Source organism: Danio rerio, chromosome 25 (assembly GCF_052040795.2).
Source record: "Danio rerio strain M-AB ecotype USA chromosome 25, GRCz13ab, whole genome shotgun sequence".
Classification (NCBI taxonomy): domain Eukaryota; kingdom Metazoa; phylum Chordata; class Actinopteri; order Cypriniformes; family Danionidae; genus Danio; species Danio rerio.
Window position 1 is genome coordinate 4,785,001 of NC_141045.1, and position 15,522 is coordinate 4,800,522.

Genomic DNA, 15,522 nt, shown 5'->3' on the forward strand with positions numbered 1-15,522 from the left:
ACCCTTCATGACAACTGTGAGGGGGTGAATTTTTTTATAACTCATCCGTTTCCTTTATATTAGGTTATATTAAGTCTGCATAGTTAAAGGCGTGGCCACTTGAGTGACAGCTAGGTCTCGCTGGTTGCCGTCACGTCACCTCAGCTGATTCCGGCTGATTAGCTGCTGATCTCTGCATGTTCATCATATTTTTGTGTTGTTTTATGTGGCTTTACACAGTCAACTGCCTTTTGGACTTATTTCTTACAATTATCAGATGATATGGGATGCTGTGTGCACTTAATTGTGCTCACAAACCATTCACATGGCCTCCGTTTCCCAGGTGAATGAAGTTATATACTTTTATACCATCTCTATACATGTATTTGTTTTATTTAAGATAATTTATAATGTTCTTTAGACCTGTAATGCACTCCAGAATCTGTCAGATTGATTAGCTGTAGGCTCTAGATCAGTCATCTGAAGCGTTGTCATACAGTGTTATGCTGGATTTCATCAATAGTCTTACATTCACTAACACAGACTATATCTGAAGTGTTTGGAAGTAATTCGCGTTTTCCTCCTGTTGAAAAACGTCATAAGAACAATGTTTGGTGGCTTAATGTATTACTACAGTGTTTTTAAAAGTCTAAACACTTTATTGATATAGTGTACAACCAAGCACAAGTGGTCAGAACACAAACGAGTCGCAGGTAATGAAGTATTAAGCGTTTTCCCAAAGTAAAGTCCGTCTAAGCCAGGTCCAAGCAAAATGCCAGCAGGTGTCTGCAGCTCCGCCCACTCTCCGCCTCTTGAACCTTGTTTGGTATCCTGCCGTGGGTGTAATGAAGTGCAAACAAAATGTCGACGGTTGACCGCACCTACTTGTGGCTTTTTTTGCAGTGTTCAGAAACCTATGGGTGACGTCACGGATACTACGTCCATATATTATACAGTCTATGATTTATTCTGATAAAACAGCTGCCGCTTCTCCATGTGATCTTGAGCTAAAGAACTGAAAGCGGTAGACTGTGGCATAATAAAAGCTCTGCTGCTTTTGGTGACGCATCACGCTCGTCTCTTATCAGCACTTGCTTCAGCATTTCTCGTTTCTCTTCACAGCATTCAGCCCTGATCACACCGAACGTGTTTTTTGTGTTGAGAGGGCCTTTTGCACTCGTGGCCGTCAACATTTCACACACTGCTTATGTGCCCTGCACGCCTCACGTTCTTGCCGGAGCGCTCTGTGCGCCTGCAGTTGAAAAAAAAAAAGTCAATTCTAAGCATGAAAACTGTCAGTCACGTCTTTTTTTCATAGTCCAATCAAATGAAAGCAGCAGTGACAGCAGTGTTTGTGTTGTGAAGACGCCTACTGAGACTTTTAAAGATGGAGAAGAGACTAGCGGTCGCTGTTTCGAGGTAGCCGGAGCTGTATGACTTCAGAAATCATCAATATCACAGTATTATTAAATATTATAATTATAACAACATCAACAGCCACGCTCGCGCACAATACACAGCTGATTTAGTTGTTGCTTAAGCCTGGTTTATACGTCTGCGTCAAGTGACCGGCGTAACCAACGGCGCATGCAACGCGCGTAGCTGTGCATTTATTCTTCTGCGCGCGGTCTCTGTTCTTCTGCATTAACACTTCCGAAACGCTAGTTGGCAGTGAGGTGTTAATGTGTCTGTGTCCAGTTTCTTCGCCTGTGTTTTGTTCTTTCTGAACGCTTCCAGGATGTACAAGTGGCTCAAACTCGCTCATTTTGAGGCAGGAACCGGCAGACGTGCAACAACTTTAACTATGAGGTAAACACAAAACAAAACTTTCCATCAGGAGCTCCTTCACGGGACTCCACACATGTAAACAATCGCTCCATTGGGCTCGCGGCGATCGCGTGGCTCTCTGTCCCGCCCAGATTCGTCAGCGCTACCAAGCAGACCAATCAGAGAGCTTGCACTACACGTCGTTGCGACGTGTACTTACATTTTTTGAGAGATGCACGTCAGCGACGCAGACGGCCACGGCATAGGGCAATGCGTCGACGCGTAGACTGCGCCGTGGCATACGCGTGCGTTTGACGCAGAAGTATAAATCAGCCTTCAGTGGCATAAAATACGCAGCACACTGCTTTTTTTCTTCTTGTCAACAAAAAAAACGTTGTTTGGCATCAGCTCGGTGTCCTTGCCTTTAAAGTAGTTTAGCTACCAAAACGCCAATCATTCCACTCACTCCATTATCCAGCTACAGCTTTGTTTGTTGTGAATACACTCCCTCTAGTGGCGAAAATTACACAATGTACCTTTAAAATGTTTTCTACTTGCAGGTTTAGAGGAAATCTTTACAATTGCAAAAATCAGCCACACTTTATTCATGCTGTTAACAAACCATTAACTAAGACTTTTAGCTCAATAAACTGCTAATTAGATGATTATTAATGTTTCGTAAGCTAGTAGTTGTGTTCAGGTATTGGGTAGGATTAGGGATATAAAATAAGATCATACTTTATAATGAACCCCTATCATCTTAACAATAGGCAGGTAATAAGTCAGTAGTAAATGAGGTCAATGGGCTCTATGCACAGCTAGAGTTTTAAAGCCACCGATAACCTTACAGTGAAAGCTTAATCTGAGTATTTTCAGATTCACAAGGTTGTTTTTACAGCATCAATGTTGTAATGTAAATACAATACATTCAGTTAAATAGACTTAAGCATTCATTTAGTTGTTCAAGCATTAAATGAGATGAAACACTGCTAGCGCCATCATCAGTCAGTTCAGGCTAGGGCAGAAATTCCATTGAATATGCTGGGGTAATATAAACAGTCATATTTTAAAGACATGGCATGGGGGGGGAAATGGATTTTAATGCAGTGCTTCTTGTACAATCTGAGACCCACTTCATATTGTAGATCTAACAGGCAGTGAAGATCACTGATTTTTAAAGAAATCAGATCTTAAACGTGACAATTTTATAATGGAAAGACAGTTTACTGGAAGCCCTTGGGCTGCCTGGCTGAAAATTAAAAGTGTGTGTGCATGTAGCTCATTGTTACCCAGATGCCATCATTCACTAAAAGTTGTACCTCAGAATTACATTGATACAATAGTAAAGTTCCAATTGCAATCCGATAAGCGACAATTTTAGTAAATATAGTACACTGACGGCACAAATGGAGTCGTTTTATAGAGTGTCATGTGCTTAATAAGAAAGCGTGTGTATGGTGTACCTCTTTGCAGATTTCCTCGGTGGAAAATAGTTCCCCATTATTGATTCCTTCCTCTGCAAAGGGTTCTTCGTATGTGATGTCTGAGGAACAGTTGATGAGACACGAAAAATTTAGCTTCTCTTTCAAAATTAAAAGTAATTAATTATGTGATGAAAGTAAGGTACAAAAAATGTTTTATTAAACCTAAAATAAACCTATTATTTGATGTAAACCATGACAGCACTGTATTTGTGCAAATCACCCAGAATAAATGACACGAATCAAGACAAATACACTTTTTATTGCTCACGGTTCAAAAATAAATCCATTTGTTCAACTTTAGAAATATTCACGTAGTCTACGTTTTGTTCTTGTTGCGTCAATCAGACCTCGAACACACAAGCTGTCATTTGGACAGAACTGCTCTTATCAAAGGAAACGACCAAAACTGAGAATTACAACTCATACATAAATGTGAAACAAGAGTTGATGAGGTACAGTGGCCTATATTTCAAAGTCCTGAAATATTTATCATATAGATAAATTAATTGTTACGTCACACATTACCAAGTGTCATTTCTGATTGAACGGTCTTCCCCAAAAAAAAAAAAAAAAAAAGCAACATTTAGGGATTTTCTGAAGATTTTTTGGCCATTCGCTTCCTTCTGTAACAGACTGAACAGAAAACAATCTTTCTTCTAAAGTCAATATCCAGTATGTCATAACATACATTATTCTGTACAAAGTTTCCTTCAAGTCACTTGTTGCTGCTCCTGCAAGAGTCTGAGAGATGGAGCTCTTCTGAAATCACCATAAAACAGATCTGTGCCTGGAAAAACCCAGAAGAGTCTGTTTGCCGGTGAATTTGAGCATTTCTGGTTTTTCGGAAACCCATCGAAAGTGTATCCGTTCACATTTAGCTGCGCCGTCTGCAGGCGTGCATTGCGGGTAATGTTACATCACCACAAATAAGAGTTAATACGGGTAAATAGAGCGCGGCCATGGTGAGAAGTTGTGCACACAGCGGCATGCTGGGTAATAGGTGGGGGGCGTGAAGGAGTGTTTTTGACTAACCATCTTCTGTGCCTGATGGGCATCTTTATCATCTCGAAGACGCTTGTTCATGTCTCTGAATAAAAGAAAGAAAGAGAGAGAAATATTGTTACATTTTTAAAGTTTGTTTTAATTTTTAGTCTATTTTAATTTTAAGTTTACTTTAAGTCTAAATGACACAATTTAAGTTTTATTTACAGTAAGTCTATTTTAAATTTTAAGTCTCAATTAAGGCTAATTTCTGAATTTCTTTAAATTGAAGTCTTATCTAAGTCCATTTAAATTTTAAGTCTTATTTAAGTCTATTTTTAATTTAAGTCTAAGGTCTATTAAAATTGACATTTTATTTAAGTCTATTTAAATTTTAAGTCTTATTTAAGTCTATTTTTATTTTAAGTTTATTTAAATTTTAAGTCTTATTCAAGTTTATTTTTATTTTAAGTCTATTTAAATAAGTCTATTTAAATTTTAAGTCATATTTAAGTCTATTTTTATTTTAAGTCTATTTAAATTTTAAGTCTTATTTAAGTCTATTTTTATTTTAAGTCGATTTCAATTAAGTCTTATTTTGAGTCTATTTAAGTCTTATTTAAGTTTATTTTTATTTTAAGTCTATTTAAATTTTAAGTCTTATTTAAGTCTATTTTTATTTAAGTCTATTTAAATTTTAAGTCTTATTTTGAGTCTATTTAAATTAAGTCTTATTTAAGTCTATTTTTAATTTAAGTCTATTTAAGGTCTACTAAAATTAACATCTTATTTAAGTCTATTTAAATTTTAAGTCTTATTTTAAGTCTATTTTTAATTTGAAGTCTATAATACACTATTTAACTCTTATTTAAGTCCATTTTTAAACTTAGGTCTATTTTTAAGTCTATTCAAATTTTAAGTCTTATTTAAGTCTAGTTTTAATTTAAGTTTTATTTAAATTGTCAATAGAATGTTTTTCTTTATTGTTGCATAGAAATAGGTTCCCATGGAAAACAAAAGTATTATTCTTTAGTTAATGTATTATTCATTTTGGTAAAAAAAATAAATTAATAAATAAATTAATAAATAAATAACTAGATAAATAAATAAATAATAATAATAATTATTATAATTATAATTATTACTATTATTATTATTATTATTATTATTATTATTGCCACATCATAGTTTATTATTTACAAAATGAATAATACATTTACTAAATGAATAATACAATTTCATTCATTTAAATAAAATAATAATTTTTATGGTAATTTCAAAAACGCAACTAGTCACAGTACTAATAAAGGCTCAGAGTTATAGATGATAATTTGAGTTATCGAAAATATGGACTAATGACCGATCAACCATCTCAATCCTGCATCTGTTCCTTTTGTGATCGGATTGGTCAGTTCTTATGGCCTTATCTTTCAGATAAGAATAATACACACATACACACACACACACCTATGTTTAAACACTCATCCTGTTATAAACTCAAGGTGTGATCAGGTTAGTCTGGTCAAACTTACCGGAGCAGCTCCAGCTGTCTGACGAGGCTTTCCCGCTCCTTCTGCATGTTTCGGGACACTTTCAGGACTTCTCTGTAGCAGTCAAACAGGAAAACACATGAGCATGTTACAGGAGCAGCAAATGTTTGTTTCTCTTTATCACTGTAATAGTACTTTTTATAACTGCAATTAAAGATTCTTTATTGGCATTGATGGTTCCATGATAAAACTGTAGGACGTACATTGTGTGTTCACACACGCCTGAAGCTCCAGACCAACAAACTAATGAAACTTCTGCCAAACAATTCATGCATCTGATTAGCAGTGCCTGACTTATTTTTTTGTCAATTGTTAATTTATGGTTTTATTTTCCATAAAATAAGAAAAGGAACACTCCACTTTTTTTTTGGATATAGGTTAATTTTACAGCTGCCCTAGAGTTAAACAATGGAGCTTTTGAATCCGTTCAGTCATCGCCGAGTCTGACAGGAGCACTTTTAGCTAAGCTTAGCATAAAACATCGGATTAGACCATTAGCATCTTACTCAAATATTTTTAATATGATGCTAAATAATGATGACTTAAATAAGACTTAAATATTAAATAGACTTAAAATAAGATGTAAATTTTAATAGACCTTAGACTTAAATTAAAAATAGACTTAAATAAGACTTAAAGTTTATATACTTAAAATAAGATTTAAAATTTAAATAGACTTAGATAAGACTAAATGTAAAATTCAGAAATTAGCCTTGAGACTTAAAATTTAAAATAGACTTACTGTAAATAAAACTTAAATTGTCATTTAGACTCAAAATAAACTTGAAATAAACTTTAAAAATGTAACAATATTTCTCTCTATTTCTTTCTTTTATTCAGAGACATGAACAAGCGTCTTCGAGATGATAAAGATGCCCATCAGGCACAGAAGATGGTTAGTCAAAAACACTCCTTCACGCCCCCCACCTTATTACCCAGCATGCCGCTGTGTGCACAATTTCTCAACTAAACTGTGCAGGGCTTCGGCCCTCCAGGACTTGAGTTTGACACCCCTGATGTATGTTATGACATACTGGATATTGACTTTAGAAGAAAGATTGTTTTCTGTTCAGTCTGTTACAGAAGGAATCGAATGGCCAAAAAAATCTTCAGAAAATCCCTAAATGTTGCTTTTTTTTTTTTGAAGACCCGGTCATCCCGATTAATGGTCTAATCTAAGTGTTTTGATTGTTTTACCCATTTTAAAGCTTGACTATTGGGTAGTTACATCATGTATTAAGACTGACAGAAAATGAAAAGTTGCTAATTTCTAGGCTGATATGGCTAATAACTATAGCCCAGGTCCGAAGTGGTACTCCTTTTCAGCCCTGGATTTTCAAGCCTTAGACCGGCCCACCTCAGTTCACGATTGACTATATTAAAATAAGATAATTTCCAATTCAATTTCTAATAATACTATCACGTATTTAAGGACACAGCTGCTTTAGAACTTCAAATGTTTTTCATAAATATGAGAACATTAAAGGGTAGCTAAATCTCCAACACTATTCTTTAAAACATCACATTGTCCTTTCCTGCAATATCTGAATATATATTCTGTGCAGAATTCTTTATAGATATCCAGTCCTTTGTAACTGGTGTACACACAAAATTACAATAAAATATGTACACCTATATAAGTAACCTAAACAGTATTATAAGTTTTAACACTAAAAATAAAAAATAAAAAAATCAATTACTCAGGTGAGGTTCGAACTCGGGTCTGCGACTCTGTAAAGCAACATGCTGACCACTGGACCACAATGGCGCTGTTAAGCTGATGCGTTTGGAATAAATGATATCTATCTGCAAGACTCTTTTAACCACAGTATTACTTTCTATTGATTGCTTAATCTTTTTCTCCCCTTTTTAGATTTCTGATCAAGTTATGTCCGATTCATTAATTGAGCAGGTGTAATATTCATTAATATTAATCATCCGAATTCTTATATTCACTAAGGTGCCACTGTTTGGGGTCGAATGATAGTTACATCATCATCAACCTGCAGGCTGCATTTTGCTCATGGGGCTGAGAGAAAATAAATAAATAAATAAATAGAGCAGAGCTGCGGCAAAATAATGAATAAAAATAGTGAGGTTATGGTCAAATAAATAAATAAAAGTGCGACTGCTGAGAGTGCAAGCAGCTATGTACACCGGCCCTCGTGGCCAAAAAACGGACCGGCCCACCGGGAATTCTCCCAGTTATCCTGATTAGCCAATCCGGGCCTGCTATACACTCATTCCAACATAATAATAATCAAGAAACATAGTTGTACCATCGCTGCAGCAGGCACAATGTTTTTGAATTATCAAAATTAGCAAGATGCTAATGGTCCAATCTGATTCAATAATTTATGCTAAGCTAAGCTAAAAGTGCTTTCGCCAGATTCAACAAAGGTAAAACTCAACTGTTTACCTCTGGGGGAGCTGTAAAATAAGCTTACTTCCACACAAAAGTGGAATGTAACTTCAAGAACTGCCAAAAACAACATCAATTTCATGTCCTGCTATGGAAAAACTGGACTAGTCTTCACACTGTGGTAGTAAACTCAATGCATTTTACATGCAAGCGCACCTCTCTTTGCCCCTCTGCTGCAGTTTGATGGTGTTCTGCAGTTGTTGTAGTTGACTCAGTGAGTTCTGGAGCTCCTCTCGGCTCTGCTCCAGCTGATCCTGAAGCTGCTGGTTTACGTTCTGCAGTCGCCGGTTCTCCCCGCGAGCATCAGCCTGGTCACTGCTCAGAGAGTTGATTCTGCTCTCCAACTGCACGCGCACATGGGGTCAGACAGACATCATGCTGTTATTTTGCCACTTTTAACAAGATGTAAAATAAGTCTCTGATGTCCCTAGAGTGTGTGTGAAGTTTCAGCTCAAAATACCACACAAATAATGTTTTAACTCTTTGAAATTGACCCTTTTAGGCTTTGATCCTAATTGTGGTGTTTTGGTGACTGTCGCTTTAAATTCAAATGAGATTGTACTCTTTTTCAAAAGAGGGCGGAGCTACAAATTAAAGTGTGTCAGCATAGTGGCAGATTCAAAAACAAGACTAAAGTGCTATGCTAATGAGGGAGAGATGGTCACTGGTGGGCGGGGCTTCCCCCCTCTGATGACACGTACAAAGGGAGAATGTCAATCAAAGTGTGATTTTTGCATAATAGGTCCCCTTTAAATGAATCAAACATGCTGACTAATGAATAATAATGAGTTTGTACCTCTCTCTGTTTGGTAAGCGTGAACTCCAGCTCTTGTTCTCGAGTCCTCAGCTCCTGCAGTAGCTGCTCTTTCTTGTCTCCTTGCCTCATACTGTCCTTCATCACAGAACAGATGGACACCATCCACCACCATCAGCATCACGTCACCATTGTAAACGTCATTATTATTTAGCATCATATTAAAAACATCACCATCATCATCATCATAATAATCAGCATCACCACTATTGGTATTATAATCATAACACTATTACTATCCTCAGCATTTCCACTATAATCAATATGTGGTTGCTTTTGTGTTGCCAAGCAGTCAGTAACGCATGTGTGGCTGACTATTTTCAAAAAGCTCTAATTGGATGATTAATTGATTCAAGCTGATATTATGCAGCACCAAAACATCGTCCCTAGCTAGCTGTTGTGATGTCAATATTGGTGTCAAGAGGCTGTTGTGGCGTCAATATTGATGTCAATAGGCTGTAGTGGCGTCAATATTGGTGTCAAGAGGCTGTTGTGGCGTCAATATTGGTGTCAAGAGGCTGTTGTGGCGTCAATATTGGTGTCAAGAGGCTGTTGTGGCGTCAATATTGGTGTCAAGAGGCTGTTGTGGCGTCAATATTGGTGTCAAGAGGCTGTTGTGGCGTCAATATTGGTGTCAAGAGGCTGTTGTGGCGTCAATATTGGTGTCAAGAGGCTGTTGTGGCGTCAATATTGGTGTCAAGAGGCTGTTGTGGCGTCAATATTGGTGTCAAGAGGCTGTTGTGGCGTCAATATTGGTGTCAAGAGGCTGTTGTGGCGTCAATATTGGTGTCAAGAGGCTGTTGTGGCGTCAATATTGGTGTCAAGAGGCTGTTGTGGCGTCAATATTGGTGTCAAGAGGCTGTTGTGATGTCAATATTGGTGTCAAGAGGCTGTTGTGGCGTCAATATTGGTGTCAAGAGGCTGTTGTGGCGTCAATATTGGTGTCAAGAGGCTGTTGTGGCGTCAATATTGGTGTCAAGAGGCTGTTGTGGCGTCAATATTGGTGTCAAGAGGCTGTTGTGGCGTCAATATTGGTGTCAAGAGGCTGTTGTGGCGTCAATATTGGTGTCAAGAGGCTGTTGTGGCGTCAATATTGGTGTCAAGAGGCTGTTGTGGCGTCAATATTGGTGTCAAGAGGCTGTTGTGGCGTCAATATTGGTGTCAAGAGGCTGTTGTGGCGTCAATATTGGTGTCAAGAGGCTGTTGTGGCGTCAATATTGGTGTCAAGAGGCTGTTGTGGCGTCAATATTGGTGTCAAGAGGCTGTTGTGGCGTCAATATTGGTGTCAAGAGGCTGTTGTGGCGTCAATATTGGCGTCAAGAGGCTGTTGTGACGTCAATATTGGCGTCAAGAGGCTGTTGTGGCGTCAATATTGGTGTCAAGAGGCTGTTGTGGCGTCAATATTGGCGTCAAGAGGCTGTTGTGGCATCAATATTGGCGTCAAGAGGCTGTTGTGGCGTCAATATTAGCGTCAAGAGGCTGTTGTGACGTCAATATTGGCGTCAAGAGGCTGTTGTGATGTCAATATTGGTGTCAAGAGGCTGTTGTGGCGTCAATATTGGCGTCAAGAGGCTGTTGTGGCGTCAATATTGGCGTCAAGAGGCTGTTGTGGCGTCAATATTGGTGTCAAGAGGCTGTTGTGGCGTCAATATTGGTGTCAAGAGGCTGTTGTGATGTTAATATTGGTGTCAAGAGGCTGTTGTGGCGTCAATATTAGCATCAAGAGGCTGTTGTGACGTCAATATTGGCGTCAAGAGGCTGTTGTGATGTCAATATTGGCGTCAAGAGGCTGTTGTGGCGTCAATATTGGTGTCAAGAGGCTGTTGTGGCGTCAATATTGGTGTCAAGAGGCTGTTGTGATGTCAATATTGGTGTCAAGAGGCTGTTGTGGCGTCAATATTGGCGTCAAGAGGCTGTTGTGATGTCAATATTGGTGTCAAGAGGCTGTTGTGGCGTCAATATTGGTGTCAAGAGGCTGTTGTGATGTCAATATTGGTGTCAAGAGGCTGTTGTGGCGTCAATATTGGCGTCAAGAGGCTGTTGTGGCGTCAATATTGGCGTCAAGAGGCTGTTGTGGCGTCAATATTAGCGTCAAGAGGCTGTTGTGACGTCAATATTGGCGTCAAGAGGCTGTTGTGATGTCAATATTGGTGTCAAGAGGCTGTTGTGATGTCAATATTGGCGTCAAGAGGCTGTTGTGATGTCAATATTGGCGTCAAGAGGCTGTTGTGGTGTCAATATTGGTGTCAAGAGGCTGTTGTGGCGTCAATATTGGTGTCAAGAGGCTGTTGTGATGTCAATATTGGTGTCAAGAGGCTGTTGTGGCGTCAATATTGGTGTCAAGAGGCTGTTGTGATGTCAATATTGGTGTCAAGAGGCTGTTGTGGCGTCAATATTGGTGTCAAGAGGCTGTTGTGATGTCAATATTGGTGTCAAGAGGCTGTTGTGGCGTCAATATTGGTGTCAAGAGGCTGTTGTGATGTCAATATTGGTGTCAAGAGGCTGTTGTGGCGTCAATATTGGCGTCAAGAGGCTGTTGTGGCGTCAATATTGGCGTCAAGAGGCTGTTGTGGCGTCAATATTAGCATCAAGAGGCTGTTGTGATGTCAATATTGGCGTCAAGAGGCTGTTGTGATGTCAATATTGGCGTCAAGAGGCTGTTGTGGTGTCAATATTGGTGTCAAGAGGCTGTTGTGGCGTCAATATTGGTGTCAAGAGGCTGTTGTGATGTCAATATTGGTGTCAAGAGGCTGTTGTGGCGTCAATATTGGTGTCAAGAGGCTGTTGTGATGTCAATATTGGTGTCAAGAGGCTGTTGTGGCGTCAATATTGGTGTCAAGAGGCTGTTGTGATGTCAATATTGGTGTCAAGAGGCTGTTGTGGCGTCAATATTGGTGTCAAGAGGCTGTTGTGATGTCAATATTGGTGTCAAGAGGCTGTTGTGGCGTCAATATTGGCGTCAAGAGGCTGTTGTGGCGTCAATATTGGCGTCAAGAGGCTGTTGTGGCGTCAATATTAGCATCAAGAGGCTGTTGTGACGTCAATATTGGCGTCAAGAGGCTGTTGTGATGTCAATATTGGTGTCAAGAGGCTGTTGTGATGTCAATATTGGCGTCAAGAGGCTGTTGTGATGTCAATATTGGCGTCAAGAGGCTGTTGTGGTGTCAATATTGGCGTCAAGAGGCTGTTGTGGTGTCAATATTGGTGTAAAGAGGCTGTTATGGTGTCAATATTGGTGTCAAAAGGCTGTTGTGTACATCATGATTTTATTTAAAATTCACTATAATGTGCGATTAAAATATTTTGAATTTAAATGAGTTGCGGCTTAGCCCCACTAACAGTATTTTATGCATCACAACACAAGCGGATGGCTGCACCAGCACAAAGATATTATTAAGAATAACTAACTATACATCAACTAGATGCTAATGGTCTAATCTGATTCATAGTTCTGGGACTCGAACCAGCAATCTTCTTGCTGTGATGCGACAGAGCTAACCACTGATCCACCATGCCACCTTAACTTGAAAATGTATGTCACATTCACAGTGTGTGTGTTTGTTTACCAGAGCTCGTCTTCTCTCCCTCTCTTCTTTTAACTGACTCTCCATGTCTTCATACATGGACCGAACCACTCTGTCGTGATCCTCCTCTCTCCTGCAGGACATCGAGTACTCTTAGCACATAAACGGGTTTATTTGACAAAAAGACGAGTGCAGTGAGGGCTGACCTGCGCAACGCATGCTCTAGATTGTCTTTCTCTTTGAGTGCGTCCTGAAGATGAGACACTGTATAGGACAGGACCTCCTCCAACACACCCAGCAGCTCAGGTTTGTCCCTCTGCAGCTCACACCACAGACCACACAACTCCCACTGACTGACAAACGAAGACACATGACCAACAAACAAATCACTATCATTGGAGACAGCTGAAATAAACACAGTTAGGCATTTAAGAACTTTAGGATAGAGTGATCAGATGGTGAATGGTTGCTAGGCTGTCGTTAAGCAGGGTTTATGTGGTTGTCAAGGTGATGTTAAGATGCTTTGAGTGGTTGCTAGGCTTTTTCTAAGGTGTTGCAAAGCATTTCATGAACTCCCGGTCAACAAACTAGAACATTTTTATAGTGATTGCCTAGCAACATCCTGGAAGCACCTTAGCAACTGACTAGCAGTTACTGAAGTGTTCTTGGTGGCTGACAGGTTGTAAATACGCTCCGAGGTGTTGCTAGGGTGCAAGTACTGAAGTATTCTGGGCGTTTAATGCGGTGTTAGGATGCAGAGTAGTTGCTAGGGCATTGATATGCAGCAAAAAATGTTCCAATTTGTTTACAGGAAGTTGTTAAAATGCTCTGAGTGGTTGCTAGGCTCTTTGAAGGGTGTTGCTAGGCATTTGCTAAATTGTTCTAGTTTGTTGACAGTTTTCAACGTGATTGCTAGACAGTTGCTAGGGTGTTTCGAAGATGTTGCTAGGGAGTTACTAAAGTGCTCTGGGTGGTTGATAGGGTGTTGTTAAGATGCTCTGAAATGTTGCTAGGGTGCAAGTATTCTGATTGGTTAATACTTTGAGTGGTTGCTAGGCTATTTGTAGGGTGTTGTTAGGCAGTTGCTAAAATGTACTTGTTTGTTGACGGAGTTTCTTGAATGCTTTGAGTGGTTGTTACTGGGATGTTGCTGGGCAGTTATTAATGTGTTTTGGCTGGTGATCAGATGCTCTGAGGTGTTGCTAGGGTGCAAGTACTGAAGTATTCTGTGTGGTTAATGATGTGCTAAGATACTCTGAATGGTTGCTAGGTTATTTGTAGGGTGTTGCTAGGCACTAACTAAATTGTTCTAGCTTGTTGACGGAGACCTCTAAATGGTTGCTAGACAGTTGCTAGGGTGTTTCTAGGATGTTGCTAGGGAGTTACTAAATTGTTCTTGGTGGTTGACGTGGTGTTGTTAAGATGCTCTAAGGTTTTACTAGGGTGCAAGTACTGAAGAGTTGTGGGTAGTTAAAGTTTAGTTAAGATACTTTGAGTGGTTGCTAGGCTATTTGTCAGATGTTGTCAGGCAGTTACTAAATTGTTCTAGTTTGTTGACAGAGTTTTCTAAATGCTCTAAATGATTGCTGGACAGCTGCTAAGGTGGTTCTAGGATGTTGCTAGGCAGTTAGTAAATTGTTTTGTGTGGTTAACAGGGTGTTAAGATGTTCTGAGGTGTTGCTAGGGTGAACATACTCAAGTACAGTATTTTGGGTGGTTAAGGCTGTGTTAAGATGAGGAGTGGTTGCTAGGCTATTTTTAGGGTGTTGCTAGGCACTTACTAAATTGTAGTTTGTTGACGGAGTTCTCTAAATGGTTGCTGGACAGTTGCTAGGGCGTTTTTAGGATGTTGCTAGGGAGTTACTAAATTGTTCTTGGTGGTTGACAGGGTGTTGTTAAGATGCTCTGAGGTGTTGCTAGGGTGCACATACTGAAGTAAAGTAAGGCTGTGTTAAGATGCGGAGTAGTTGCTAGGCTATTTTTAAGGTGTTGCTAGGCAGCAAAAAGTTGTTCCAATTTGTTGACAGGGAGTTGCTAAAATGCTCCGAGTGGTTGCTGGTTGGTCAGTTGCTAGTGTGTTTTCGTAGCTAAGCAGTTATTGTTTCTGGGATGTTGCTAGGCAGTTACTAAAGTGTTCTGTTTGGTTGCCGGTGTTGTAAAGATGCTCTGAGGTGTCGCTAGAATTCAAGTACTGAAGCATTCTGGGTCATTGACAGGGTGTTAAGATGCCCGGAGGTGTTGCTAGGTAGTTTTTAAAGCGTTCCAGGTGGTTGACTTACCCCAAGTATGAACAATAACATGATGTTAGCTTTGTCAATGTAACATTGATCCAAGCTTCACACAGGCGAACACACTTTACACGTTATCTTATCAGTTACACTGGTGGTGACCATAGCTGTGTATATTTACTCACTCTTTGAAGAGTTTATCAGCTCCCAGCTCCATGAGGATTTGTGTGAATCGGATCTCCGTCGGCTCCTCTCGCTCCTCCCCGACAATTTCTCCTGCGCTCCTCACTTTCTCCTCCGGCCCAGAACCAACAAGCTCTCCTAATTTAGACAGGGAGATTAAGTCTTAATGCCATCTACACATACTATACTGCACACAACTATCTTTGTTTTAGTACACACTAACCCAGGCCTGTGTGGAACTCGAGGGGTGTAAGATAACCATTTCTGTCTCTGTCCAAACTCTCGAACACTGATTCAAGCTGCTCCGGAGACAGAGGAAGCTCCTGTTGTAGACGCTAGTGGATTTAAAAATAAGACGCATTACACAGATGTACAGTAGTCAACAGTTGAAAACCTTTCGTCAAAGTTATCGTTAAACCATTGAACACTCATGTTTGTTGTCGTAGAACAGTTTTGAAGAACATTTTTGATCTAATTCAATGTAGACAACTGTAATATTAGCCCCCCTATTGAAATTTCACAAGCGAGAGATTTTTTTTCCATCATGTTTGTAAACAATAGTTTTGATAACGAATGTCTAATAACTAATT

General features: G+C 39.4%; 1 protein-coding gene across 6 annotated transcripts in view; it reads right to left on the bottom strand.

Moving 5' to 3' along the window:
- The window catches only part of cracr2b (calcium release activated channel regulator 2B), a 41,013-nt gene that overhangs the window by 11,488 nt on the left and 14,003 nt on the right, over positions 1 to 15,522 (bottom strand). For 5 of the 6 annotated variants that reach the window (XR_015525855.1, XR_015525854.1, XR_015525856.1 and 2 more), the window contains exons 3-11: positions 15,156 to 15,267; positions 14,935 to 15,070; positions 12,728 to 12,874; positions 12,564 to 12,654; positions 8,980 to 9,075; positions 8,340 to 8,527; positions 5,744 to 5,815; positions 4,263 to 4,317; positions 3,210 to 3,289 (exon numbers count right to left, since the gene is read on the bottom strand). Coding sequence is in view for 3 of the 6 variants with exons in the window: in XM_087311154.1 (XP_087167280.1) it covers positions 3,210 to 3,289; positions 4,263 to 4,317; positions 5,744 to 5,815; positions 8,340 to 8,527; positions 8,980 to 9,075; positions 12,564 to 12,654; positions 12,728 to 12,874; positions 14,935 to 15,070; positions 15,156 to 15,267 (977 nt within the window). In the remaining 3 variants the exon portion in view is untranslated. 6 annotated transcript variants of the gene reach the window in all.